This window comes from Ascaphus truei, chromosome 3, assembly GCF_040206685.1.
Source record: "Ascaphus truei isolate aAscTru1 chromosome 3, aAscTru1.hap1, whole genome shotgun sequence".
Taxonomy (NCBI): Eukaryota; Metazoa; Chordata; class Amphibia; order Anura; family Ascaphidae; genus Ascaphus; species Ascaphus truei.
Genome location: NC_134485.1, coordinates 83,402,482 through 83,430,184, shown reverse-complemented (window position 1 = coordinate 83,430,184; position 27,703 = coordinate 83,402,482). Strand labels below are relative to the sequence as shown.

Sequence of the window (27,703 nt, the reverse complement as noted above, 5' to 3'; positions counted from 1 at the left end):
GTTCACTGGAAATTGTTACGGAAACCATACCCAGAAATAAATGAGCCCACTAAGTCAACAAATGCACACGTCGGCTTCCATTGAGAGCCCAGGCCGGGCCCCTCTGAAATTGTCACGGGGGAGATAAGGTTGAAGTCGGACTGACGTGGGGAGCACTTTTAATTAGAAAATGTAATTTGGCGAACAGTGGAAACGGCAAAGAATGGTTTAATTGCAATCTAGCAGGTCTGTTCTCTCTCAGTGATGGGGAAGAGAGGAGCATTTTATTTCTCACAGAGTTACTGTTATGTAGTTAAAGGAGGCAACCATCTCATTCAGTGAGTAACATTTGTTCAAAGAATCAAATACTTTGTAGAGAAATATGGCACAGTTATCTTGGTGCAGCATGGCACTAGATACAAGGACAGATGTTGTTTTTGTTTACTTTTGTCAATTTTGGAACAGTTGGTGACGTTTATGTTGCTAAATAGGTGGGCGAATGCGTAAAAATTAGAGTTGTAAATGTTTTTACTGGTTTTCCCGCGACATTCGATTCACAGTGTGTCATTTGATGCCGGTTTTGACCGTAACAAATATGGGCAAATGACCTCAAACCAGCATCGTCTTCACTTCGCCCCCCTTTCTGCAAATGTCCTAACATCCGCCCCCTCTCACTCTCTCTGAGTTATGGAAAATATTGATGCAGAGCCCTGTAAAATTTGAGCCTGGATTGGTTTCAGCACTTTTGAGCTTATCTTTGCTTAATACTCCAAGGCCTGCAGGCCCTTCGTAAGCAACAATTTGGGAGCTGATTTTGTAGCCATCTCCATAGCAACCACAGGCCTTTCCGTGACTTCCAAAGCTAATGTGCTTTGGAAGCTGTTTAATCTGTGGGAATGTCGATATTAATCTGTCCTCCTATCAGGAATACAGACCAGGTTTATTATGCCTATTAGCGTTGGCTGTCTAAATGCAGTCAGACATTTTTGAAAACTGATCAGGATTTCTGTACTTGATTACAACACTTGTGCCACTTGGTAGAGTGATCATTTGGGGTAATATTAACATATTGTTGTCAATGAAATGCAATAGATTTCACACAATAGTTTCATTTTTTGGATACATTACCATTTTTACCAATGTACAAAACTCCATAAACTAGGTAACAGCACCAAATAATGTTTGGTTAGGCTGAGTAATCAGATACAAAATATCGATGCTCAAATGCTGTCATATGCATTTTCATAATTCTGCTTATTCTGCTTCTGTTTTTTTTTTTTTTTTACCCTTTATTAACACGCTTAAATCAGATATCTTTAGATCTGCAAATCTTTACGCGAAATTATTATACAATATACTATTATGGAATTATGAGGGATACTAAACTAGTTCCATTCTAGAATTAGAATTGTATCGGCATAATGTCTGGAAGTATGAAAATCTTTAAGTGCTGCAGTAGCTGGACCAAATGTTTTAAAAGCCATAAAATCCAGTGCTAGGAACAATGACCTGCGTAACAGGTGTTCCCCCATCCTCTGGGAGATTTCACTGTTACCCATACTCTCGTTGCGCTGTATGCAGTCCCTGCAGGAAAACCATCTTGCACTACCCCTGATAAACTGCAGTCACAGAAAGGAGTATAAAAGCAACTGATCTGTATTCTTCATAGTACAACAGTACATTACAGCATAAAACAGGTACAGTCTTCTTAGGGTGCCTGGACTCAACCCCCAGGGCTTGAGGCCCCAAAGGTCTATCTTTTGCTCCCCTACTCCCTGGTGGAGTAAGAGATAGTGGGCCTCATGCAGTAAGCGACGATTATGTGAAATCGGCAAGTTATTGACTAAAATAGTCATGTTATTGGCGTTTTTCCCTCTCCGTATGCAGTAAGTGCCGAATACATTCAAAATCAACCCGAAAACAAATCCGCCCACTCTCACGATGATGAGCCGATCACACACAGGTGTATCGGCGTGCGTGGCGGGGTGCTGTTAGGTTGCACAATCACAAATCTTGCTGAATCAGGCGAAACAAGCATGTTTTTGATTGCGCGCCATATTTAAAGGCAACGTGTACTGCTAATCATTCTCTGTGTTGTTGGGAGTGAGAGAGAGAGAGAGACGCACAGAGCTGGACGATTGAACATTTGCATATTGACTGAGAGACTTGTTGTGTATTGGGTGAGCTTTGTCCTTTGTTGTTTTGTTTACATCTTTGTCTTGTTTTATATGTGGAAGTGGGTCGTGTGATTGCCTGTACATTTATTGTCTGTTTTTTGTGAGTGCTGGAAGTATGCCCGCAAAGCGTGGGAAGAGTGATGCTGGTGGGAGTGGGAGTGCTACTCGTGGGAGTACGCGTCGGAGTGAACGTACTGTTCAGGGGAGTGATGTTGCTGGTGCACCGAGTGGTGTTGCTGGGAGTGGGAGTGCTGTTGCTGGGAGTGGGAGTGCTGTTGCTGGGAGTGGGAGTGCTGTTGCTGGGAGTGGGAGTGCTGTTGCTGGGAATGGGAGTGCTGTTGCTGGGAGTGGGAGTGCTGTTGCTGGGAGTGGGAGTGCTGTTGCTGGGAGTGGGAGTGCTGTTGCTGGGAGTGGGAGTGCTGGTGCTAGGAGTGTGAGTGCTGGTGCTAGGAGTGTGAGTGCTGGTGCTAGGAGTGTGAGTGCTGGTGCTAGGAGTGTGAGTGCTGGTGCTAGGAGTGTGAGTGCTGGTGCTAGGAGTGGGAGTGCTGGTGCTGGGAGTGCTGCTGGTGGCGCAGTTGCTGATGGGGTGGATGGTGGTGGCGTGCTTGCTGGTGGCCAGCTTTTGGAGGCTCTTCCATTGGAAGAAGGAGAGTCCAGTCAGCACCAGCCAAGCTCTGACCCTAAACCTGCTCGGAAAAAACGTGTGGAGAAGCCACGTAATCCTCGCTTCAATGACCAGGAAAATAGGGCTCTTGTCACTGGCATTCTGGAGCACTATGACAGTATATATGGACATTTAGTAGGTAAGTGTAACTTTACATTTATTATTCAAATACATGTGATCCTAGGTCATCTGAGTTTTGTTCATATGCAAATATGGGTACACAATATCTTTCTATGTTCATTAGTGTGGAAACACAGCTTTTTATCATGCCTTACAAGGACAAATAAACACAGGCGGTCAATTTGCCAGAACTGCATACAATATGAATGCAACCTTGCTTACATGTATAGGTTTAGTAGTGAATGCTCATGTGCTGCACATATTACACATAAAACAGCATGTTTGCTATCACTTGGAACAGCTAGCAGTGTAGGAAACTGGTGCTTATATTATTATTCATTTACCTCATATCTTTTATATGTTTTTCAAGGGCGGACAAGTGCAGCAAGCAAAAAAGAAATGTGGGACACAATAGTCATTGGTGTCAATGCCTGTGGGAATAGTGTCAGGGACAAGTATCATTGTCGGAAAAGATTTGATGATATTAGGTCCAAATTGAAAAAGAAAATACAAGACCAACGCGTGCATGCTACTGGCACTGGAGGTGGGCCCACACCACAACGTCTCATATTGACTCCATTGGAGGAGCTGCTTCGGCCAAAATTACTTACCGTCGTCGTGGAAGGCTTGGCTGGTGACCGTGACATTGGAATTTATCCGTCACAATTTCCAGCAGGTGATAAATATTACTGTACTAGGCGTGTCGTTGCTTACAGTTATTTTGCATAGTTACACTGCTTTTTATACTGTCTTCACAATATAAGCATACCTGCATCTATATATGTATATGTCTGATTCTGTATATATATATCTCAAAATAGACATATATGTAGTAGTCCTACTAAAAGCAGTAACTAATATAGCACGTGCCATTGCGTGCTCATTTACATGTGAATTCCCAAAATGCATAGCTGCAGTGGAAGCAATTGATGGTGGGCGAAGATGGGGAACAACAGGGTAGTACACGTGTAACACATGTTCATGAGAAATTATTAGTAGCTACAGGTACAGAACAGAAATATGTATCATATTATTGTGTATTTTATTGATTTTACTCCGACAAACATGACATTACTGCCTATTTTAAGCATGCATCAAAGAAATTGCATGTAACGGCCTACAAACATCACTGGCACTAACACATCTATAGTTGCTTATGAAAAGGTCCATTTTTGCTTTATGTCATATACAGACAGCATAATGAGGCACACGTATCATATGTTATGTCATTGTTTTCATAACTTAAACACTGCAGATGACTACTTAGCTCATCTACCATTGTGTTAAAGCAGCTGCAATTAATATCTCATCACAGCATACACTTCAACAGAGGGGGTGGGGTTCAGCACACACACTAATTACAGCCTCATTTCACGGTCAACTTAGTTCACACCATTTGCACCTGTTTCAAGTCATTGAAAGGTGTGGCTGATTAGGCTTTTTGGGGAAGGGAATACCTTTCTTACAACCTGAATAGCACAACTGAAGTTAATCACACTCATTGGAAAGCTTAACTCTAGCTACTAAATGCCCCAACAACTCATTACTTATCAAAGCGTACGTCACACATTAGTTCACTCATATCTATAGTTGAACTACTATGAAAGACACATTATCACACACTGCATGTGTTGTCTTGTTGAGTCACAGCCACATTCAGGTGTGCCACATCTTCGATTAATGTACCACACATATCCTCTACCAAAAACAACACTTTTTGCAATATGACCACCTTCATGATAACCATTGTGAATGGTCATCTCATGATAGTTATGTACATTATGATACTGATATCACTACACAACATATGATTTTTATGTACTCATTTAATCTATTTATCCTCACGCATTACTGCAGAAACATAGTATGTTGTATGTTAGGGAACTCAAAAATTCTAAGTACACAGGCATGTACAGTGTTATTACAACTATTTATGTTCACTTTCACACACATTTTCGGTTAAGGAACTGATGTTGTTAGTTAATCATAAATACAGAACATACAATAAGTGTTTGTTCAATATTTACACATGTAAATGTAAAACTTATGTTATTGTTATATATAGTTGCCCCTGGAGGACATGTGTCACCTGAGATGGAACAAGTGTCTTCACCTGGGTCAGCCAGCTCAACACTACTAGAAGGTGAGTGTATCATTTGCTGGCCATATAATATGTGCTCTTCTATATGTTATGTTGTCATGTGCATTATTTGTTTTGCACATCTTCTTTAAATAGGATTACTTAGTGTCAGTGAAAATTAAGTGTAAGGCAACATGTATTGTGTTAGTGATGTTAATTATCATGTAGGACTTCTGAGTTTAGAGCAACTTTTCATTCATTCATATTTCATACTGAGTCCAAACATTATTCGTAAGTCAAGGTAGTTTTTAATGAGGTTATAAAACGTATGCTAACATGTTAGGTGTTACTTAGGACACAGTACAATTACATAGTAACACAGCATACATTAACATGCCATTTAATAATGTGTACATTTCTTTTTAGAACATCATGGTGATGAGGATGATGAGTATGATGAGGATGACGCCACAGAAGAGACTGAAATACAATCATGTGACCATGAAGAGGTGCCAATAGAAACTGTTGTACCGCCAAATCGTCCATCAACTTCCACATACGATGCAATTGTAGCTTCAGAGGGAAAAATAGTGGACGCAGAAAATCGTCGCCATTCAGACATGATGACAGTGCTGGAAAGGATGATTGGACTGCAGGAAGAAACAGTATCACAATTGGCACATCTCCACAGAGTCTTCATTGAAGTGCCTAAACAGTTGCAAAAAATCAATACCTCATTCGAAGCATTAGTTGTTCAGCAAACACAAGCTAATTACTGGAGAATGACTAATGTACCACAATTCAACACCTCCCAGCCAGGATCTGTTCATGCAGGTCAGTTTTCACCACATTCATCTGAGATTCATTCACCAGGCCCAAATGTTACCGGTCAAGTAGCAGACATTGCTGTGCAGGTTCCTGATGACATCCTACCGCTGCCATCTCTACAAATTCAGCAGCAGACACCTACAAAGGAGGCGACAAAAACAAAACAAGACACACATGAAACAGACCAACCATCACTTGTGCAGTGTCTACCAACTTGCTCACATGTGTCACTGGGCACAAGCCCTGTCCGTGAACAGTCACTACCCAAAAGCCCTGTAGGTGAGTCGCTGCCCAAAAGCCCTGTAGGTGAATCGCTGCCCAAAAGCCCTGTAGGTGAATCACTGCCCACAAGCCCTGTAGGTGAGTCACTGGCCACAAGCCCTGTAGGTGAATCACTGCCCACAAGCCCTGTAGGTGAGTCACTGGCCACAAGCCCTGTAGGTGAGTCACTGGCCACAAGCCCTGTAGGTGAATCACTGCCCACAAGCCCTGTAGGTGAGTCACTGGCCACAAGCCCTGTAGGTGAGTCACTGGCCACAAGCCCCGTAGGTGAACAGTCACTGGCCACAAGCCCTGCCCGTGAAGTGCCAGAGGCCACTCAAAGTGGCTCTGTTGTGCCTAAAGTTGGTGGCAAAAGAAAAAGGAAAATTCAAGAGACAACAAGCAGGCCTGTTACTCGCTCGCAAAAGGAACAAAAAAAATAAATGTTATAATTCAGAAAATATGTGTTTGGCCTTGTTTTGTTGACTTCAGATTATCTAATTACTATTGTATGTATGCTGAAGACTGTGTTGTTTCCAAACTTTCAACTATGTTCTTGTACACGTGAAGTTTTGGAAATGTTAACACTCATAATTAATTGTGTTATAAATATTTATGTTGTAATCGTCTGTTCAGTAATGGTCCACCAGGAGCCAGTTGCTAAGTTTAGAGAAGCTGCCATTGACTTTGCAGCAAAACATTGCATTTGGGTGTGTTAATTGATGTAAGAATTGCATATGCATATTAGTCACATGCAATTATTAAAACACCTAAGTAAGTGCAAACATCTTTCTTGTACGTGTACAGCAGGATTATGTGTAAATTATTACTTACCTTTGCCTTGCTTGGCCATTGTAATTTTGTCCTTTAATCAGTTGTGTGTTCGTTTCTATAACATCTCAGAATGTATAATAATATATATACACACACACACACACACACACTGAGTGAGTGTGAGTGTGAGTGTGTGAGTGTGTATATATATATATATATATATATGTATATATGTGTATATATATATATATGTGTGTATATATGTGTATATATGTGTATATATGTGTATATATGTGTATATATGTGTATATATATATATATATATGTATATATATATATATATATATATATATATGTATATATATATATATATATATATATATATATATATATATATATATATATATATAGTACTATATAAACTGGTATACACAAACTAATACACTTCATGCTTCCTTGTGAAAGCACACTATTTTAATAATACAGGCCTAATGTTTGAGAAATATCCTAAGTATGAGACTCTAACAGTATTGTGCTTAAACAAATGTTTATTACTTAATTCAATCATGTTTCTCACCATTTAAATAGGTTTCATACAAGGTATACTTAATGCCATCAATGTTGTGTGTACTCCTGCAATATAAAAAAAAAAAAAAAATATTATATATAAATATATATATATTTTTATAAGAGATATATTATATATATATATATATATATATATATATATATATATATATATATATATATATATATATATATATATATATATATATACACACGTATTTAAACTCATGCAGACAGGGAGTTAACCAGACTTTCACATACACACAGAAATGTAAGCGGGGAAAAAACATTTCTTTTTGCAGGTGTGTTTTTACTGATATGCCTGGCTAAGAAATATTTTCACACACTGGTCTTTGTTACTTTTCAAAAAAACACTATGTGAACGCATTCACAGTCTAGGGATGTTTTTCACAAACGAGATAAAAGAAGGAGAAATGTTTCTCCCACAGTCCCATATCACGAACCACAACTGTTAACCCAATTAGACAACCAAATCCAATTGGCGTTTGAAATAAGGAGTCAAAGTAGTTACTTTTGTTGACCGTGACAAGGAAAAACAGGAGTTTGTTAGCCATTCAGCACATTCATTTTGATGAGCAAATAACACAGACCTGCACACAGCTTTTGTGCTACTCAGACATGGCTGATGAATTCGTTAACAATATTAATCCCCTTTTAGGGTATAAGTACATGATCTGTGAAGCCATCTTGAACAGTCGCGGACAGAAAGCAAGCACACGCCAAATCGATGATTTCATTCGAGCAAAATATCCTTATTACCAAGACCGTAAGCATGCACGGAATTTTAATTCCTCAATAAGATTCACTTTATCAAGTAATGACTTTTTTGAACGTGACCAGGATAAGCTACAACACACCTATGGTTTCTGGAAGATTGCCCCGGAAAAACAATTTATCCTGAAAGACGGCACTTATATTGTCGTGAAAGGCATATTTATTCCTAATGGCAATAGCAATGTATCCGCTACTACTGATCCGTTTGAATCGATACGTGCTGCAATATCTGCAGCCTCCATTCCTGAAACCCACATTGTACAAGAACAAAAGCACTATGATTATGTACCAAGCCTTTCAGCTGAAATTGCATTGGAATGGGAACCGGAAGAAATGAACCTACCTCCCGACCAATTATTTGAAGAAAGCAGTGGCGATTCCTATGAGCGCATCCTGGAGGAGATATGTGCCATACTGGATTCAGCGGTTGGGTTAAGCGTGGATGAAAATGGCTTGCATTTCTGGAGCGACCAGTTGCAGCCAGGCGAAGAGTTAATTCTAGAAGAATGGTAAATATAACAATCGTTATGCGTTGACTCTGCGTTTAAATTTTTTTTTTTTTTGTAACCACCATTTTCACTTTCAATGCGTGGATACAGCGTAACATTGCAGACTGCATAACATGTAGCGATCACAAACAAATTGTTTCCTAATACAATATAGTAGGACCTGAAAGAGTAGTACACATTGCTGACGGAATAAATATACGTACTTTCCTATCCCTTTAAACATATTAGCAACATTTTACCATTACTCTAACACATACCTGTTTTGTTATCATGCAACATCTACAACATTGAAAACCGGGTCCACCACGTATGACGTGGGACCCTTGTCATGGGCCAAGGCGTCCTTAAAAAGGATTAGTGATGTAAGTCCCGCCCCCAAGCGACGTGCGCGCCTCAAAGCCTATTGGCTGTCATGTTTTGTTATAGTAACGGTAACTGCAGTGTGTGATGCGTGCGGCTCAGTGTTTGTAGGCGTACCCTGGGCGTTAGCCGAATGTTAATTGAGTGGGAGGAGTGTTAGCGTGCGTTTCACGCTGGCTTAACATGACGTCACACGTATTGCATTTGCGCATTGTGTTATCGGCCGTGCTTTCTGTTCAAACACGTCTGTTTAAAAAGAATACAGATGTACTCGTTTAGAACGAATGTAGTTTCGTCTTCATTGTATTTGAAATAAAGATGTTATGTTTACTGGTATTTTCAACATGTATTGAACGCACAACGTACGCTTTGTTTTGCGCATGCGCTAACAGTTAGTGGAGCCAAGCGTGAAGTGCGTGCGCACACAAAGATGTGCGCGCACATCTTTCAGTATACAGGCAACGTTCACTTCTTATACATAGTTATGCCTGCTACAAATTTAAAGAAACATTACATACTGATGAACAGTTTTACTTCTAACATATAAGTGAGTGACGTGTGTATCTACACAATCATATAGAGCTGCGTAACGCGTTGTCACGGATGCATATCTAGTAAGGTGCCATCTTTGACCATCATGTGTTTGCTGTATTTCAGAGATGTCGGGGAAGATACAATCGGATCAATGTATGATTTCAGAAGAGTCTACCTTTATATGAGATGATTGTGAGGAGGAGCCACCGACTACTATACTACATATGGAACTAATTTTATATTGCTTGCAGCGCTTATTAACAAACAATTAAAAATGTGATACCCTTATGCCTATATTGCATAAGCACTTAATTAACATAATGATGTTGCAAAAGAGTGCCTCATGAATTTTTATTGAGTGTTCTTTAATGACTACTAACATTTTATGACATGGTGTGTTTTATATATAACAACCATTCCCACTCTGCTAACACATTTGTGTATTCTAATATGTAATGGAACGTATGACTGTCGAAACTATGTAACAATAATAATAATAATATGAGCATGTTCATGTATAGGGCTGCTAGTTGTACGCAGCGATTTACAGACACATGTTTCAGCCTGAGGTCCCTGGCCCGTGGAACGTACAAATGTTTTTTTGCCGCATGAGGCACAGGGAGATAAAGTGACTTGGCCAAGGTCACAAGGAGCCCACACCGGGAATTGAACCAGACTCCCCTGCTTCAAACTATCAGTGCCAGTGTGTGTCTTTACTCACTGAGCCACTCCTTCTCCCAATGTAAAGGACACTTACAACCAAGTAGCCATTTATTTTTAAAATCTCTTGTTACATGGGTATGTAGATAAAATGGTTTGGGACTGTAGCAAATAATGTTACTGGCCAGATGTTATGGTCCCCTCCAATGCATGATGTTCTGAATATGACATCACCATCATGTTATGAAGTACGTTTCTGTGTATATTTCATTAACCTAACTAACTATAGTTTACTGTGTTTATTAATCGTTTAGAAATACATAGTATAGTCAATATGATGATATAAGCTACCATAATAAAGCTGGTGTTATCATTTGTCGGTGTTATACATGGATCCTACACCAATTGATACACACACAAACAGTTGTCTTAAAAAGTGTGTCTATGCTAGTGATGAATGTGCTCCCGTAAGTAAACAAATAAGTACAGTTATCCCCTTTTCTCCAACCACCTCTATATTACATTAATGGAAATTATAAGGAAACATACATAAAATGTGATGAAATGTGAGTAATCATTTTGTAATACAATGCACATGAAAGCTCAAGAGTAGCTAAATGCATATACATGATACAGAAAGTACATATATGTAACATTTGTGTTTAAACCAATATGTTGGGTTTTTAGTTCCAATAATTATAGGAAGATTGAGGTAGCCACATCTTATGAGAGATGTCAGCAAATATACATACCATGATCAGTCATACTGGAGATATACCTATAATGCAAAGGAACAATATATAAATTGCAAACATTGACATGCCATCTTCAGTACCGTAAACAACACAGCAAAGTGTGTATTTGGTGTTAAATGTACAACACCATGTATATTTCATGACATTCAAAATGTAAATCAGCCTGGTGTACACATCATATGGATGTACATGTTACACTGCACCAATAACATTGTATGTAAGCATACTAGAAGCATGAATGATTATGGGCATAATATGTGTTTTGTCTTAGCATAAGGAATAACACAATGCTACAATATTATTGCTTTGTTACCCAAGTTGTATTCACATACACACAACTAAAGTACAATTGAAGAGGGATTATATAACCTGTGCAACAATAACATACCGGTGCCACATCCCTTTGTGCACACAGCAGAGAAAAGAAAGGTGTGCAACCCATATTCATCTGTGTCCTAACAGAAGGTTATATAAAGAAACATTATTGTTAATATAACATAATTAAACTATAAAAGTAGTACTAGGAACATATGAGTTTGTACTTACAAGAAAAAAATGAATTGATGAGATTCTGTCGTGTCTGGCCACCACTGGCTGTTTGTTCATTTTCAGCAGCTACATGGGTGGGATGCTCGTCTACCAAAGCCTCAGCTAGGTCTGACTGTACATTGTGCCTGAGTGCAACATTGTGCAAAATGCAACAGGCAAGGATAATATCAGACACTTTTTGAGGCTTGTATAGAAGAGCCCCACCAGTTCTGTCCAGACACCTAAACCTGGTCTTGAGTAGGCCAAATGTCCTCTCTATAACAGATCTTGTAGATATATGGGCTGCATTGTACCTGTCCTCTGCTTCAGTTTGAGGGTTTAGCACCGGAGTCAAGAGCCACGGCCTAATTCCGTATCCTGAGTCACCTATAATGAATGGAGCACACATAAGCTGACATTAGTGATCAAATTGTACAATGCCAACATTCCTAAATCAACATGTGTTTTGTGTTAGAACATGTAAATATGTACTCACCCAGCAGCCAACCAGGTTCAAAATGTCCCTCTTCGAACGCATGGAAGACTGAAGAGTTCCTCAGGATAGAGGAATCGTGACTGGAACCAGGGAACTTGGGTACCACATGCATTATCCTCATCGTCGCATCACATACCACCTGTACATTGAGTGAATGGTAGTGCTTCCGATTGCGGTACACATGCTCACTCTGACTAGGTGCAATCAAAGCAACATGTGTGCAATCGATTGCACCCAGCACAGATGGTATCCCTGCTATATTATAAAAGCCAGTCCTGACTTCCAGCCACTCTGTCGCCTCTGTAGGAAAATGAATATAATTCCTAGCGCGTCTATTGAGTGCATAGAGAAACTGGGTCAAGGCCCGCGAGAATGTAGATTGCGAGACCCCGCCCACTATGCCCACAGTTGTCTGGTATGACGCGGAAGCAAGATAATGTAATGAGCACAGCATTTTAACAAGCCCAGGGACTGCACGACCTCTGGCTGTGAAAAAATCTAAATCCCCCCTTATCTCCTCATAAAGAGCTAAGATTGCTGCTGAACTCAAACGATAGCGACTTACAATCTCCTCCTCACTCATCCCATCTAACAGGGTTCTCTCCCTGTACAGACGCGGACGAGGCACAAGTTGTCTCCTCTGTCTTCTCCTCTGATCTCCTGTCCCTCTACCTGTCCCTCGGCCTGTCCCTCTCCCTGTCCCTGTCGTATCCGCGTCACTGTCACTGTCCCTCGGTGTGTCCCTACCTTGCCCTATATGATTCTCTTGATCATCAAGCATGTCATAGAAAAGAATGTTCCTGCGTCTCCTAAACATTCGCAACATTTTGAAATGAGTAGCTGTGAATGAGCAGGTAATGTGCGTCCTTTAAATAGGTATGTGATGATGTCAGGTGACATAGTAAAATGCAAGGTGTTACATTAACATAATAAAGTACTTCTGTGGCAAGCTGTGTGCACTTGTTGTTCTAAGTATTTGTTGTGTGTATTCTGCAGGGAATGATGATATTTGGCAATGATGTGACGTGAAGCTTTGTACAAAGATTGCTTGCAAATAAATAGTTGCATGTGCAATGCATGTAACACTTGTGAACGCAAGAGTCAGTCATGTAATGAGACAAAAAGGCTGAGATTGACGTGGGAAAAGTTTTGTGTAACATGTGTAATTATCCATGTTATTGTGACATGTTGGCAACAATGAATAGTCGTGTGCATATGCATGCATTTGTGTAAGGAGGATAGTTGGTATAGAATGAGTTTACAAGGTGTCCCAATGATGAATTACTGTACATGTGTGTATAAGTTAGGTTGAAGTGCTTGTAATGCAACGGTTACAATGTAAACATGCAATGTGATTGAGCGTCCAATAAGTGACGTCATGAAAATAGGGAGGACCCAAAAGTATATGTAAACATGAGAATACAGATGTACATGAACGTTTAAAGATGCTTGTCACATTACAAGCATTGTGTAATGTAAAGGAAGATGAATATACTGTGTATGTGTGACATGTGTGACATGTGTGACATCATGTAAATAATTGTCGCTGAGTTGAGTAAAATGTGTGATATGATGTGAGGTTCTCCTTTAAGAGTGTAGTATAGTATTTTCCCTTGCCACATCATCACATGATGAGTAATGTGACCCGCAAATGCTGAAAACATGTAAAAGTCGAATGTTATGCAAATAAGACACGTCAGCTGTGACACAATGCAGGGAATGCCCCCACACTGTAATGCAAATCCCCCTTGTATTGTGAGCAATGAAACGTAAACAGTACTATACTGTTATACGTCCCCGCTCCATTGACTTCCATTGATGTACAGAAGATTTTTTTTTTCTAAGTGCCGTTCCGGCAGCCTTAGCGATCGTTCTCCCGTCCAAAATGCCAACTTTAGTTGGCGGGAGAAATCGGCCATAACATCTCAATTTCGTAGTGCCGATCAGCCCCGATAAGCTGTTTTTTTTTGTTGAATCCAGCCGATTTAAAAAAGTGGCGATCAGTGTCGAAAACAGGCTTATCGGCAGGCGACTGGCCATAACCAAATTATCGGCTCCGAAACCTGGCGATATGAAGCACTTATCGGCGCTTACTGAATCTCAAACCCAATTTTGGCTATAACATGGCCATATTTCCCTTATCAACGCTTACTGCATGAGGCCCAGTATCCCACTCCCTTGCGGGAGGGGAAGGAACGTGGCCAGAGCCCTGGCTCCACATTTCCAACAACTCCTAAATTTGGATCTGCAGTCCCTTTTGTACCCAAGGGGATGGTCCTAGGTCTGAGTCCCTGATAGGGCAACACACAGGCATCAGGCCCAACCCCCTTGCCACTCAAGGGAGTTGTTTACTGGAGTGGAACCCAGATTAACCCTAACACTGCCTGCATTGGTACCAGGATTTATGTGTTAGGCAGGGCAGATTAGCAGCCAAGAGGATACGTGGCTACACCTGCAATGTGACAAGATCTGGGAAAAATTGCTTATGCAACCATTCTGGTTACAATTCGTGTTACTCAAAAAATGACCATCTATTGCCTATCACAAACTGTTGTTGCAACGGACTATTTAGTTGTGATGGTGTTAGACATTCATCAATGACACGCAGCAATATTTAGTTACATGTGTGTTGCTGAAGATGACTGATGGTCTCCTTTAAAAAAAAAATATATATACTGATGTTCAGAGAACCAACACTAGAAAAGCGAAGTATCAGACCAAGTGCCAGTAAAAGGAACTTTTTATGTTGTTTCAATGTCTTGGATATCTCCTTGCTTGGAGTACTTGGAAAGCTTTCTTCAAGACGGAACAGGTGGATGAGAAGTCACCAAAGGCTGACAACAACTTGATGTTATTAGTGTTCTGATCATTTTAAAGAGAGGCCTGAATGTTCCAGATGTTCTGAACATGGTCCCATCCACTGTAAATATAGTAATTTAAGGAATATATATATATATATTACAATTCCTCCTTACACCAAACTGAGCCAAGTTTCACTGCACATATTGGCCCAGGTTATTGTTCTAATTGTGTTTCTGTGGTCCTACTGATGTTAAAGCTGCAGTTCAAGCTGCCGTTTAAAATATGTACATTCAATATGTGCATCAATATAATCTGCACACTGACAAGTGATTAGCTAACTTGCCGATCGATCCGTTCTCCTGTGATCGATTGGCAAAGATTCGGCTCGGGGTTCTTTAAATCTCTGTTACTGCAGCAGAAGAGGACCAAAGATGCAAAGTTCTGTGTGGAAGATCCTGTGACCAGGCAGTCACTAGATACAATTGGTGCACTGCTAGAGAGAGGGCGGAGCTCGAGCCAGTGGCAGAAGAGGAAGGTGAAGTGACTTTGTAAATCATTGCTATAGAAACAGAAATGCTTGTTACATTAGAATACATTAAAAATGTCTTTAAAAATGTATTTAATTTTTTAAATGCTACAAGTATTTTCTCATAGTGCAGAACTAATTTATTTATAAAAAACACACATGTAGGATATTGCTTGGTCTGCAGCTTTAAGCAGCAGTTCATGCTGCCGTTTTTTGTTTTACATTTAATTTTTTTCCCCTTTTAATATGTGCATCAATACAATCCACACAATGATAAGTAATTAGCTACGTTGCCGATCGATCCATTCTCCTGTGATCAATCGGAGAAGATTCGGCTCAGGGGTTCACTAAATGGTCAGTGCAGTGGAAGAGGACCTAAGATGCAAAGTTCTATGGGGAAGATGATGTAACCAGGCAGACTCACTAGATACAATTGGTGCACTGCTAGAGAGAGGACGGGGCTCAAAAAGGGGTGTGCCAGAGCCTGTTTTAGAAGAGTAATGGAATGGGACTTTGTAAATGGTTGCTATGGAAACAAAAAATGCTTGTTACATTATAATACATAAAAAATTTAATTCAGAGTTGTTGTTTTAAAAAAAAATGCTACAAGTATTTTTTCATAGCACAGAACGGATTTTTTTTTAAACACGTAGTGTATTGCTTGGTCTGCAGCTTTAACTGTAACTCAATGGCTGCTTTTTTCATTTCATGATCACCTCCTACAAGGGAAAATTGTGCAGCATTTCCATTCCATTTCCATTTTTTTACTTGCTCAGCCTATGGTTACATTTACATGTAATTGGCAGCAAACGGGAAATAAATCTACTAGCAGTGAGAGGTTGCTATGTATAAGAGATTAGTATAATAACAGAGGCAGAAACTTGGAGGGTCAGTTTATCAACGCTGTGTCTCACGTTTTGCTCCCAATTCCCAAACCTTACCAAATCGATCTGGATCATATACATGTATATGTATATGTATATAATTTAATGTGAAGCAGGTGCATTGTGTTGTATTGAATAGGACCTTACATGGGGTACAAACGCTGCAGTGCTTCAAAGGCTGCAGTAAACGGAGCCCCACATTTGGAAGCACCTACAAAAGTGATTTGAAAGGACAATTAGGGCGGTCTCTTTTTGTTGTTGTTGATCGGCTTGCAGCAGAATGGGGAGACATTAATCAAGGAGACTTCATGGATTGTTTTATTTTATTTATTTATCTGAGATGAGTGGATAAATATGCCCTAGAGGAGCAATCCTCCAAGCACCTTTAAAAAAAACAAAAAACATTTGTTGACATTTTTTTTTAAACCCCGTTAATTTCAGCTCTGGGGATACCCTGCTTCCAGAGATACGTACCTTCGTAGTAGGTGCCAGTAGCCGCTCCGGGTGAGCTAGCTGGGCTTTAAAGTTTAAAGCTTCCGCGCCATGCGGGACATTAGGAAGCTGAACCTGATGACACCTCAGCTTCCTATTGGCCCGCAGGAGCTCTGAAACGGGAACCGCAACATGAACCCTGGTAGACGAGCAGAGCGGCTACTGGCACCTACTACCGAGGTAAGTGTCTCTGGAAGCAGCTGAAATGAATTTTATTTTATATTTATTTATTTTATTTATAAAATGTTTTACCAGGAAGTAATACATTGAGAGTTACCTCTCGTTTTCAAGTATGTCCTGGGCACAGAGTTAAGACAAATAATACATGGTTACAAATACAGTTACATAATGAGCAGGGTATACATTATATACAAGACATTGCGTGCACAGTTAAAGATCATTTGTATTATGGGCGTATGAAACAGTTACAGACCAGATTAAAATGTGTGACAGCCTTAGGCCGAGTCCATAGATGGACCAGCCGTGCTGAGGCGTGCGGACGCTCCGCGCTGAGCCCCTGCATCCTCAATGAGGATGCCTTGAGAGGGGGCTCACGCGAGCGTCCGCAGGCGTGCTCAGGCTTTGTAGTTTTCAGCCGAGCGCCAAGCTGTTTTTCAGCGCGCTGTCGGCTGAAAACATCCAATCAGCCCGAAGCAGCGTCAACGTCACGGCGCAGTAACGTCGGCGCCGTGACATTGACGTCAGTGCGTCGCGGGTGATTGGCCCAGAGACGTCACTGCCCCGCCTCCAACCACCTCCCCCCGGCTCCCTTCGCGCACGCTGGCTCGCCTGCAAGTCCGTGCAATCGCGCTGACTGAAGCAGGCGAGCCTCAGCGTTAGCGCGCCTCCGCTCTCCCCACACCTCTATGGCCCGGGCCTTAGATTTGAAAGATTCGAATGGGATTCGGCTCCGGGGACCCCCTGCTTCAATCCTGGGTAAAAGAAAAGAAGAGCTTGGATTGCCGTTTTAAGGCATTTAAAATGATAATGGAAGCCTTTTTTTATTACCCATTAACACGCATTGTGTTGAGTAAAGTTTTATGAGGCAGGAAGTGTACAAATGATACATTTTGCACGGTTTCCATGATATATAGGACACTAATGAGTAGTCAGAAGCTGTAACGCATAATTGTTCATGAGAGAACCTCCATTCAAATAAATGTAAGGTTACACATGATTAACTATTTGTTAACTATGTACCTTACAATTGAAAAGGTGGCGAAAGTTGGTCAGAATAGTTATATAATCAAGTCGAAATGGCCATGGCAGTGGCAATGTGTGTGTGTTAGTTTATACACGCTTAAAGCAGCAGTCCAAGCTGCCGGTTTTTTATTTTATTTTTTTCCCTTTAATATGTGCATTAATACAATCCACACAATGATAAGTAATTAGCTAAGTTGCCGATTGATCCGTTCTCCTGTGATCGATCGGCGAAGATTCGGCTTGGGGGTTCACTAAACGGCTGTTAGTGCAGCAGAAGAGAACCAAAGATGTAAAGTTATGTGCAGAAGATCACGTGACCAGGCAGTCACTATATACAATTGGTGCACTGCTAGAGGGCAGGGCTCAAAAAGGGGCGTGCCAGAGCCTGTTTCAGAAGCGGAAGAGGATGTGACTTTGTAAATGGTTGCTATAGAAACCAAAAATGCTTGTTACATTAGAATACATTAAATATGTAATTCAGAGTTGTTTAAAAAAAATTAATGCTACAAGTATTTTCTCATACTACAGAACTGAGTTATTAAAAAAAAACACATGAGGATATTGCTTGGTCTGCAGCTTTAAGAGTGCCAATGAGAAGCCATATCTATATATTAAAGACTCAAAGTTATCAGCAATGTTTAAGTCTATTTTGTTTCTTTTTAGTTCACATTAGATTCTAGGGATACTATATGAAGTCCTTTTAAATTTTAGAAAAGCAAGACTACCAGGCCCAGAATGCTTACGGGTGGGATTGAAAAAGACTTGAAAAAGACTTGATGAAACTCGGAGGTAGCTAAATGGTATCTATTGTGTCGATTTTGCATTCCTTTAATTAATTTCTTTGGAGCTGGAAACCGTTCAGCTAAGCAATGTTTTGAGAGCTGGGAGGAATAACTGGAGTATAGCCAATACAGAAAGTCCCTGACATCGCAATGAATACAGTGAGCAATTAAAATGAATTGTATTTTACATTGTGGAAAATTACAGAGGTAAAAATAGCTACAATGTCATATTTTTGGCACTGCTGCATGTCCAAATGTTCGGTTTATTTTTCTGTCTCGCAGTTCAACCCAAACAGTTTTTCATGGTTCCTGACTCCAATATGCCTACTTCAGGAAACTATTTGTGAATGTTAATGGCCCAAATCTTTGAAAGCTAAATGCCTTTTTTGATTTATATATATGTAGTCCTTTTCCCCCCCTCCTCTGGGAGATTCTACAGTCTGCGACCTGGTCTTTGTGTGTATGGTGCTGAGGCATACCTGTTTGTTCAAGAGATCTGAGTAGCCGCAATGGTAAGGGGCAACAGAACAGGCTTTTGGTGGTCTCTGGGTTCTTTTGATCAGTGGTTCACCGCCTCCAGCTGTGATGGGCTCCTGGGATGCAGGACGTCAGCTCCCACCACAACACTCCTCACCCCTCCTGCCCAGAAACTGACCCCCAGGCAGAGGTATATTGAACAGGGATGTTTATTGGACATTACTGCAGTTCTTGTTAGCCCATAGATTAACCTGTTACTGCCCTGAACTTACTAGGGGCTTACATAACAGATACACTATGGGGGAAAGAGAGGTATTATGGGACATATCCTGTTACATATATTTATATGTGATAGTTCCTGAATACTAATAGAACATACTATACATACATTGTTTGATGTGTGGTGAAAAGGGGCATTACAAAGCAGCACTCCTTTTTATTTAGAACCTTTAATACGTTTTTTAGAGAACATTCCCTTTCCCTATGCCTAAGGGAAACTACGCGTTCTGCTGTAGCTGTTTGCTCCCAGGAGGCCTAAGCCTCCGCCGCTGGGAGCCTGGGGTGAGCTCTTTCTCCTTACCTGCAGCGGCTCCACCTATGTGGGATCCCAGCGTTGGTGAGAGGACCCAATAAACACTATACACTTGAATATAATATAACTTCTACTGTACACAAGAGTGATTACCACCATAGTCCTGAAGGTGCTCTGGGCACCGAAACCCGACGTCCGCATGAGCAAACCCACTCAAAGTGTGAGATAACGCTACCCCTGTGAACCGTTGGTGCACGCGTATACCTTCCTGGGCACTTCTGTACCCAGGTGCAGCTATAAGATAAGGATCAGTCAGGTCCCACGCTGCGGGGCCTCCGACATCAATCCCCACACTCCTCAGGGTACTGATCCTCCTCACGAGGTGAGCTCCAGCAGGAGGGTCTCACCGGAATGTCTATGACTCCTGTGACCTGGTCCCAGGCCCCAGTACACCGCGTGGCCGTCCGGTCACCGGTGCAACAGCACTACTGTGTACTTAGGGGAACAGTCCCTATCTGGGGGCCTTCCCTGCAACACTCCACTGGGGTGACTCAGGGCCTAGCTAGGCCTGAGGAGGCAAGCCTAGGCCTAGTCCTGGGGCACTGCTCCCTGGACACTACCTACTCTCTTGCCGCCCTCCATCAGACTCACTTACGGGTTTTTGCGAGCCAAAGATACTATATCATCCTCCTCCCCCTGTATCTCACTCCCAAAGATTTTGGGACATGTAGTCCCACTGTAGTGTATGCGGAGACAAATCTAAAATGCATGCGCCGCTCATCGTTCTGCGCATGCGTGACACACAAGATGGCTGCCCCCGCACTACCGATACTACGAGGAGCTCTGGCGGGCATTGCAGCTGTTCCCCCTCACCGGAGATAAGAAGGGGGACTCTGTTACACAAGGTAAACCTTTTTCTTTTATAATATGAATACAGATTTTTACATGAGCTTTTTGTCCATTGTTGACCAATGGCAACAGTAGACAAAAAGATATCCAATTAAAGCTCAACCCCATTACAACGCGAATCCGTTTATAACGCTATGCAAGTGTGGCTCCCAATTTTCGTATTTATGAATACTTACCAATAATCGTATTGTAATCTTAAATATTTTATTGTACAATGCATACAATTGTACATTATTTCTAACACGATCCACTTATAGCGCAATGTGATTCTTTGGACCCCAAGCACAGCGTTAAAAGGGGGTTGAGCTGTATCTTTGTCATCATATAAAAAAAAAGAGATGCCTCAATGCCGGGATCAAGATCTACTTTATCAAGGGATGGGCTTCACTAACAAGTGGCTGCTTCTGTGTGGGGTAACCATTCAGATGACACATGCATGGTGTAGTTCTGTATGTAAACCGCTCTATGTATTTTGCTATGAAGCCTCATTAGAGAGACAAGCTGCTGGCAGGGTGTCTGACTCCTGTCACATCTTCAACACTGATGCAGAACAGATTGGATCAAAGAAAGTAGCAGAAGTGTATTAAAGGGAACGCTGAGTTACACAGCCCCCAGGATCAAAGGACTTCCCTTATCACCCTTTAGTTACCCTCAGAGATGTGATCAGGGGGTTCTAACTTTGTATCAGTAACTTCTCTATTATTTCTGTTAACCTAATCATTGAATTTGAAATCCCTACAGCAGACGATATATAAGTTGGTCTATTTATAGTTTCTATATTAATTCTAAAAAGCAGTCCTGTAATGGCTAGTATAACAGTTGGAGAATGGAGGATTATGAAGGAATTTTTGGCTATTGTCAATTTATATTGCCCAAATTTATTAAGTGGCTGTAACTGATTCATCTGCGTTCCCTCAATTGTGTTACTTGGCTTTTATATTAGTATTTTAGCCTTTTATTTATATTCTGACCCCTAGGGATTCCCCTCACGAGTTCAGATGTGTACTGGTTTTATATGGCTTTCAACAAACTCTGAAATTAATAGATTTATAAATGTATACAGATGCTTAATATTTTAACAAATATGTCCATCTATCAGCACAGAACAATTGGCTTTCTTTACATCAAACAAGAAAGACGCCTAACAGACTGGGCAAGGAAACTCCGACTAATGGAAAGGCGCTCAGGGGCAAAGTGCAAATATCAATGCATATTTATTAGAGGCAACTGCAGACACAAAAGAAATTAAAAACAATTCATACGGAGAAAAGACCATCCACAGGCAAAGCACACAAGATATTGTGCAAGAAGATACAGAACATCGGGCCTCATGCAGAGAGCATCGTTATTTCGAAATTCGCCATTTTTTGTACAATTTCGCGCAGAAACCGGCAGAAAATGGCGAGTTACGAAAAACGCGCCATTTTGTTTTTTCTATTGCTAAAACTCGCCTCGCGGCTGGCGAGAACCTCCATCTCGCCATTTTTAAAACTCTCCGAATGCAGAGAGGTGCGAACGGCATGTAGCGGCTGTTCGCGCCAAGAAAATGGCGCGATTCTCGCATTTTTGCCGCGCCAGGAAAAGATGGCAAGATGGCGCTCGCCGCCTATAGTAAAGGGGAAAAAAAGGCGCGAATTTGTTTTTACACGTTTCTGAAGCGCGCATCTCGCCAATTTAAACTCGCCACACGCATCCATGTTAAACATAGCAGAATTCGCACTTTTCTGCATATGGAGATTAAAACTCTCCAAAAAAGCTACTTTTTATGAAATTCGCCAATTTTAAAATTCTATGCTCTCTGCATGAGGCCCATCATCTACATAAATGAAGTAATTCTGGAGACCATTAATCACGAGGGGTAATCACAGGGATCCCCTCCCGAAAAATGTCAAGTACAAAATGTATAGAATGCAAAGTGTAGCTACTATATGCTGGGGGAGAGCAAAAAACAGCGGTCTGGCAAAGTTAGGGACACCTGAAGTGATACAAAAACCTACTACAGCAAATAAAGCCATATAATATATATATAATATAATAATATAAGGCAATTACAGCTAGGTACAAACAGAATAATGCAGAGGAAAAGAGAAATTTAAAGCCCTAATGACTGAGGTTAGCATTGCTCAAGGTTAAATAGACATGAGAACAGCAAGGTGGAAAAACCTGTCCTGTTCGTTGTGAGATGGCAGTGAGCAAGTATCTACAGAACCAGTCAGACGATGATGGAGGTACGGTAAGGCAAAAGTTCTTTCCAAAGCGTGTTGCTGAGGTAGCAATACACTTCTCTCAGTAAGGCTGAGTCCATGCTCCCTGCTTGCTCGCTGAGGCGCGCTGAGGCTCAGGGAAAGCGGGTGCTTTCCCTGGCCTTGCGGTTGCTTACCGCACGCGCCGTCAGCGAGCCTGCAGGGGGTGGGCGCGTCACTGGCCGGGGGCGGGCCAGTGACATCACGGAGCTGGTTCGCCCTCATTGGGCGAACCGCTCACGTGACCGGCCTGTCTCGCCGGCAAGCGGGGGAATTTTAAATTCCCCTAAGACCTGCGCTTCCGCAAGCGCGCGGAAGCGCAGGTGAGCCCCTACTAAAGCCGCTGTAATTGCGGCTGTAGGGGCTCAGTGCTGAGCGGGAGCGCGCCTCAGCGCGCTTCCGCCAGCAAGCAACTAACATGGCCGAGGCCTTATGCAGTAGCTGTGCGTGTAGTAGTCAGATTGGGATGATCAGATGAGACGCCTGCTGATGGTGTCACCCAACGCACGTCTCGCCAGGGGGCCTCGTCAGAAGCCACAGTGAGATCCCTCCTCTTTCCAGTAGAATACATTTTGCAGAGTTTCAGACCAACTTCTAGACCAGCCATTATCCATACTAATTGATCTACATTAAATTCCATGTGAGGACAGCGCCAGCCTGCCATACACCATCACATTGCAGCAGGACAAGATACCACAGTGCTATCCCATGCTTATCTCCAATGGAATGGTGCACCACCTCCATGCCCCATGATAGGGTTCCACCACATCCTGCCGTTCTGCTTAGTGATAGCAGAACCTTTTCCCAGAACACCGGCTATTCTAGGTTCCCCAATGCTTAGAGGTGGAAATGTTCTGATTTCCACAAACTCCTAATCTTTTGTTGTCATTTTGCAATGTGAGGAATATATTCAGTGTTCCATAGACTTTCATTAATTTCACAATCGTCAATCATCTTTTTAACAGGGTCAACTTTGTTTTTATGTTAAAGTATGAATAGAAAATGCCAAAACATACAAAGGAAGAAAAAAACTTGTGGTCGATTCCCTTAATAAATATCATCCCTATCCCTTAAAGCAGCAACACTTGAAAAATGCTATTTGTGCTTTTATTTATTTAAATAAATCAGTTCTGTAGTATTAGATAATAGTGCCTGCATTTTTTTAAACTCCTAATGCCATTTTTAATGATTGATAACATTTTTTTAAATGTTAAAGCATTCTTTGATTGCTATAGAAACCATTTAGCAAGTCATATCCACTTCCTGTTTAGAAACAAGCTCGACACATACCTTTTTGAGCTCTGCCCTTTTGCAACAAAGTATCACAAACATATATGTTGCGGTGTTCCAAACAGCAGACTGTCTATTACTTTGAAAGCTGTAACAATAATGTGTTACACTTAGTAACATAATGCTACACACAGTATCAGCTGCAGCATTTCACTGACTGCAGCACAAAGTTAGAAGGCTGCTATTTCGTTTGGCACACAATCGGGATTTTTACAGATTTATAACAGGATCATCAAATTATTGTCATATTAGGTAAGAAAGTAGAATTATACATTGTCACGTCCTTTAAAGAATTAACAAAAAGGGGAGGGGGGGGGGAAATAGTATGGCTGCTTTAATTAACTGTTAAGCCATAATAGCAGGTGAATGGATCTTACTATCTTTTCACACCAAGGAAGGCTGGAACATTTAACTTCCTAATATCAATATTCCTAGTTTTGCCCCTCCTGAGAATTGCACATCATTTTGCTACCATCCATTGATTTACACCTGCGCTGTCCAGTCATTTTTCACTTAATCATTCATTATTCTCCCGCCAGGCCTCAACCCACGACCATGGGTCATTCATATCCACAATCACGCTAGATGTGTGCTGCTTGTTACTTCTGTTCATTGATACTACTCAGCTGCTATCTCTGTAATGCTTTTACGCCGAAAAAGCATTTGAGTAACGAGAATTCTAATGATGATTGGCTCTCTTTTTTTGGGTCATGTCAGTATGCATAGGCACCATAAGCCTGGCAACGATATGTCTTGATTAAATATGTTATCTAGGGACTATAAATGTGCATAGCGGTCCCTGGTATCATTATAAGATTCTGCATTTTCCAGCGATACCAATTCATCCCACAAATTCTGCTCATGGTCTTTTAATTTTTTTCAACCACCAGGTAGCCTCAGGCTCAATAATTTATGCACAATATTTAATCTTTTATGACATGCAAGATCTATTACAAACCCTATATTGCTGTACTTCCAGGTACCTGTGCATACAGTACTCTCTACCGTACCCAGTGCTGTACATAATGGTGGCACAACAGAAACAGTATTATTAATGCCTGTCGAGGAGAACGGCATTCAGAGAGTGGAAGGATAGTTACAGAGCAAGATACACGGAGATCATTTGAATGCCTGCACAACCTACAGAAGTGGGAGGGGGCTCGCTTTTGAGCGGCATTGGTAGTCTCCAGACAAAATCTTCCAAGGTTGCTAATTAAAAATGTATTTCAATGTATGTTCCCGTTCACTGTTGCAGTAATTCCGCATTTGGAGAAAATAAACAGTACGCTATACATTTTCACACTGCATGATAGTTTGAATTCAATTTTTCATCGTGTTTGGCTATTTTCCACATATCTCCTAATTGAAAGTGCTAATCCAAGCATTTTTTTTTTTTTTTTCCATTTATTTGTATTTTTTACAAATGTATGAAGCCCTTGTTCAAACGTTTGTAAAAAAAAAAAAGCGTTTGGATTGCTCTTTAAATTTTTTTTAAATTAATGTTTTCTCACAAAGGGTTAATCTTCCTCTTTTGCTACATCTAAAACCCAGTGTTAACTGCCCCATACATGAATAGTTGGGATTTTTTGGGCGTGACATCAGTTATGTGCAGCAGCCTTTTGATGAAAGGCTGTGTCCTATACCAGCCTATGTTCACCAGGCTCGACATTGGTACACCAATTGCACTCATATGGTATTCTATTGTACATGTTTGTCGCTCACTACACTACTTAGACCAGGGCTCTCAAACGCGGTCCTTAAGGGCCACCAACAGGCCAGCTTTTATGGATATCCCTGCTTCAGCACAGATGTCACTGATTGAGCCACCTGGGCTGCAGCAGCGATATCCATAAAACCTGACCTGTTGATGGCCCTTGAGGACTGAGTTTGAGAGCCTTGACTTAGACTCTAAGCTCTTTGGTGCCTGGACTTCTGCTCACAGTTTCCACTTATTTCTGAAGCACTCACCCTTGTATTGAGCTTGTGTTGGTTTGTTCACTCAATGTGCATTTTGCAGCACTGCAGCATTTTATATCATAAAAAATAATAATAATTATAATAATATTGCCACTCCTCACCTGGGCCACATATAAACTCTGGTAATTTATGAGTCTGGGAGAGACTGGGTCTGCACACTACAGTAAATGCAGCAGAAGGTTTACTAATAGCAGGAGAGAGGCCAAAGTCAAATGTTTTCTTTAGCCAAAGGCTCAGATTTCAGCTACATTGGGGAATCCAATCTGGCCATGTACTGTAGCTGAGGTGTAGCCATAGTCATTTGGATAGGACTGCCGGTGACCAAATTGGAGTGGGCACTCATTTCAGCTGAGGCGGAAGCTGAGATGGACCTTTAAATGCACTGAGCAGATAAGAATAGAATTGGATATGTGGGCTTTGGGACATAGCTCCTGCACATAGTGCTACCATAAGGGAAACATTGAGTGACATTACTGTGATAAATATCGACACAATCTTCTGTATTCAAAATTGGACATTGGTTCAATAATAATTTACAGAATCATTGATAAATTCATGTACTGTTGCTATTTTGCTATAAAATGTACCTCTAAAACAAGCAACAGGTAAATGTTCCTAAATTTCTCCATAAAGAGAATTATGCATACCTAAAAGATTACATTTGTCTCTGTGGACCATTGCTTTGTGCACACAGAATAAGTATGCTTACATTTTAATGTCATGGGGAAAGCACTGATATCCTCTTATGCATACCTTTTTTGTATTGTGTTTATACTCTGTTTCCCATAAATCTATTGTGTCTCCCCATACCACCCTCTGGTTGCAAACCACACATACTGTACTGCAAGTATAAAATACATAACACCATACTAGGTGTGATGGATGTACAGTATTCAGTAATCCATAACCGCCACCTGTCTCAGTATTACTATGGTACAGTATGTTACCTTATCATATGGGGGATCAATTAAATGGAAAATTATGTCACAATTTAGTGGGAGAGTCAGTTTCAGTCTCTGTGCTTAGTCTCTGGTTTATAGTCCTGTTGTGTACACTACAGTCTTGTTGGGGCAGAGCTCCCTTGTGCCTAATTATACTATGGAGCCTGTAATAGGAGGAATGCAAGAGACAAAGATTTATGAAAACAAAAGATCAACCTTTGATTCCCAAACAGGACCTCCATGATCATCTGTAATAGAAGTAGTCTCAGTCTTTGTATGATTCCTATGGTATGGTGTAGTAATTTTTTTTATGGTTCTGTCCCCACAATATGACCTATTTGAAAGTGAGCAGCATGTCATGATAATATCATGCGATATTAAATATTTTAATCAATCTGCTAATTCAGGGGATAATGTGGTTACAGTTTGACTTAAAAATACAAAGACATATTTTTATGCCCTGTTAAACCTTGACCAGGCCTGTGTTGTATGGGACTGATCGAATCGATCGACAAGGAACATAACACAACCACAAATAAACCCACTTTACCTAACATT

The 27,703-nt window shown here is 41.0% G+C and overlaps 2 protein-coding genes across 4 annotated transcripts in view; both read left to right on the top strand.

Moving 5' to 3' along the window:
* The window catches only part of PITPNM3 (PITPNM family member 3), a 462,376-nt gene that overhangs the window by 55,078 nt on the left and 379,595 nt on the right, over positions 1-27,703 (top strand). Inside the window, exon 1 of one of the 3 annotated variants that reach the window (XM_075594417.1) lies at positions 25,207-25,432. The exons of the other annotated variants lie outside the window; for them this stretch is intronic. The gene's annotated coding sequence lies outside the window, so the exon portion shown is untranslated. Of the gene's footprint in view, positions 1-25,206; positions 25,433-27,703 lie in introns of those variants that run through there. 3 annotated transcript variants of the gene reach the window in all.
* Positions 1,401-27,389, top strand: LOC142490567 (uncharacterized). The gene is made up of 5 exons (XM_075592987.1): positions 1,401-1,410; positions 3,311-3,616; positions 5,006-5,083; positions 5,447-5,854; positions 27,265-27,389. Exons 1-5 carry the CDS (start codon positions 1,401-1,403, stop codon positions 27,387-27,389), a joined length of 927 nt encoding a protein of 308 aa, XP_075449102.1.

Coding starts and splice junctions, on each gene's coding strand:
- LOC142490567 (XM_075592987.1), top strand. Junction 5,084..5,446: donor CAGCTCAACACTACTAGAAG/GTGAGTGTATCA, acceptor ATTTCTTTTTAG/AACATCATGGTGATGAGGAT. Junction 5,855..27,264: donor GCCAGGATCTGTTCATGCAG/GTCAGTTTTCAC, acceptor TGTACACTACAG/TCTTGTTGGGGCAGAGCTCC.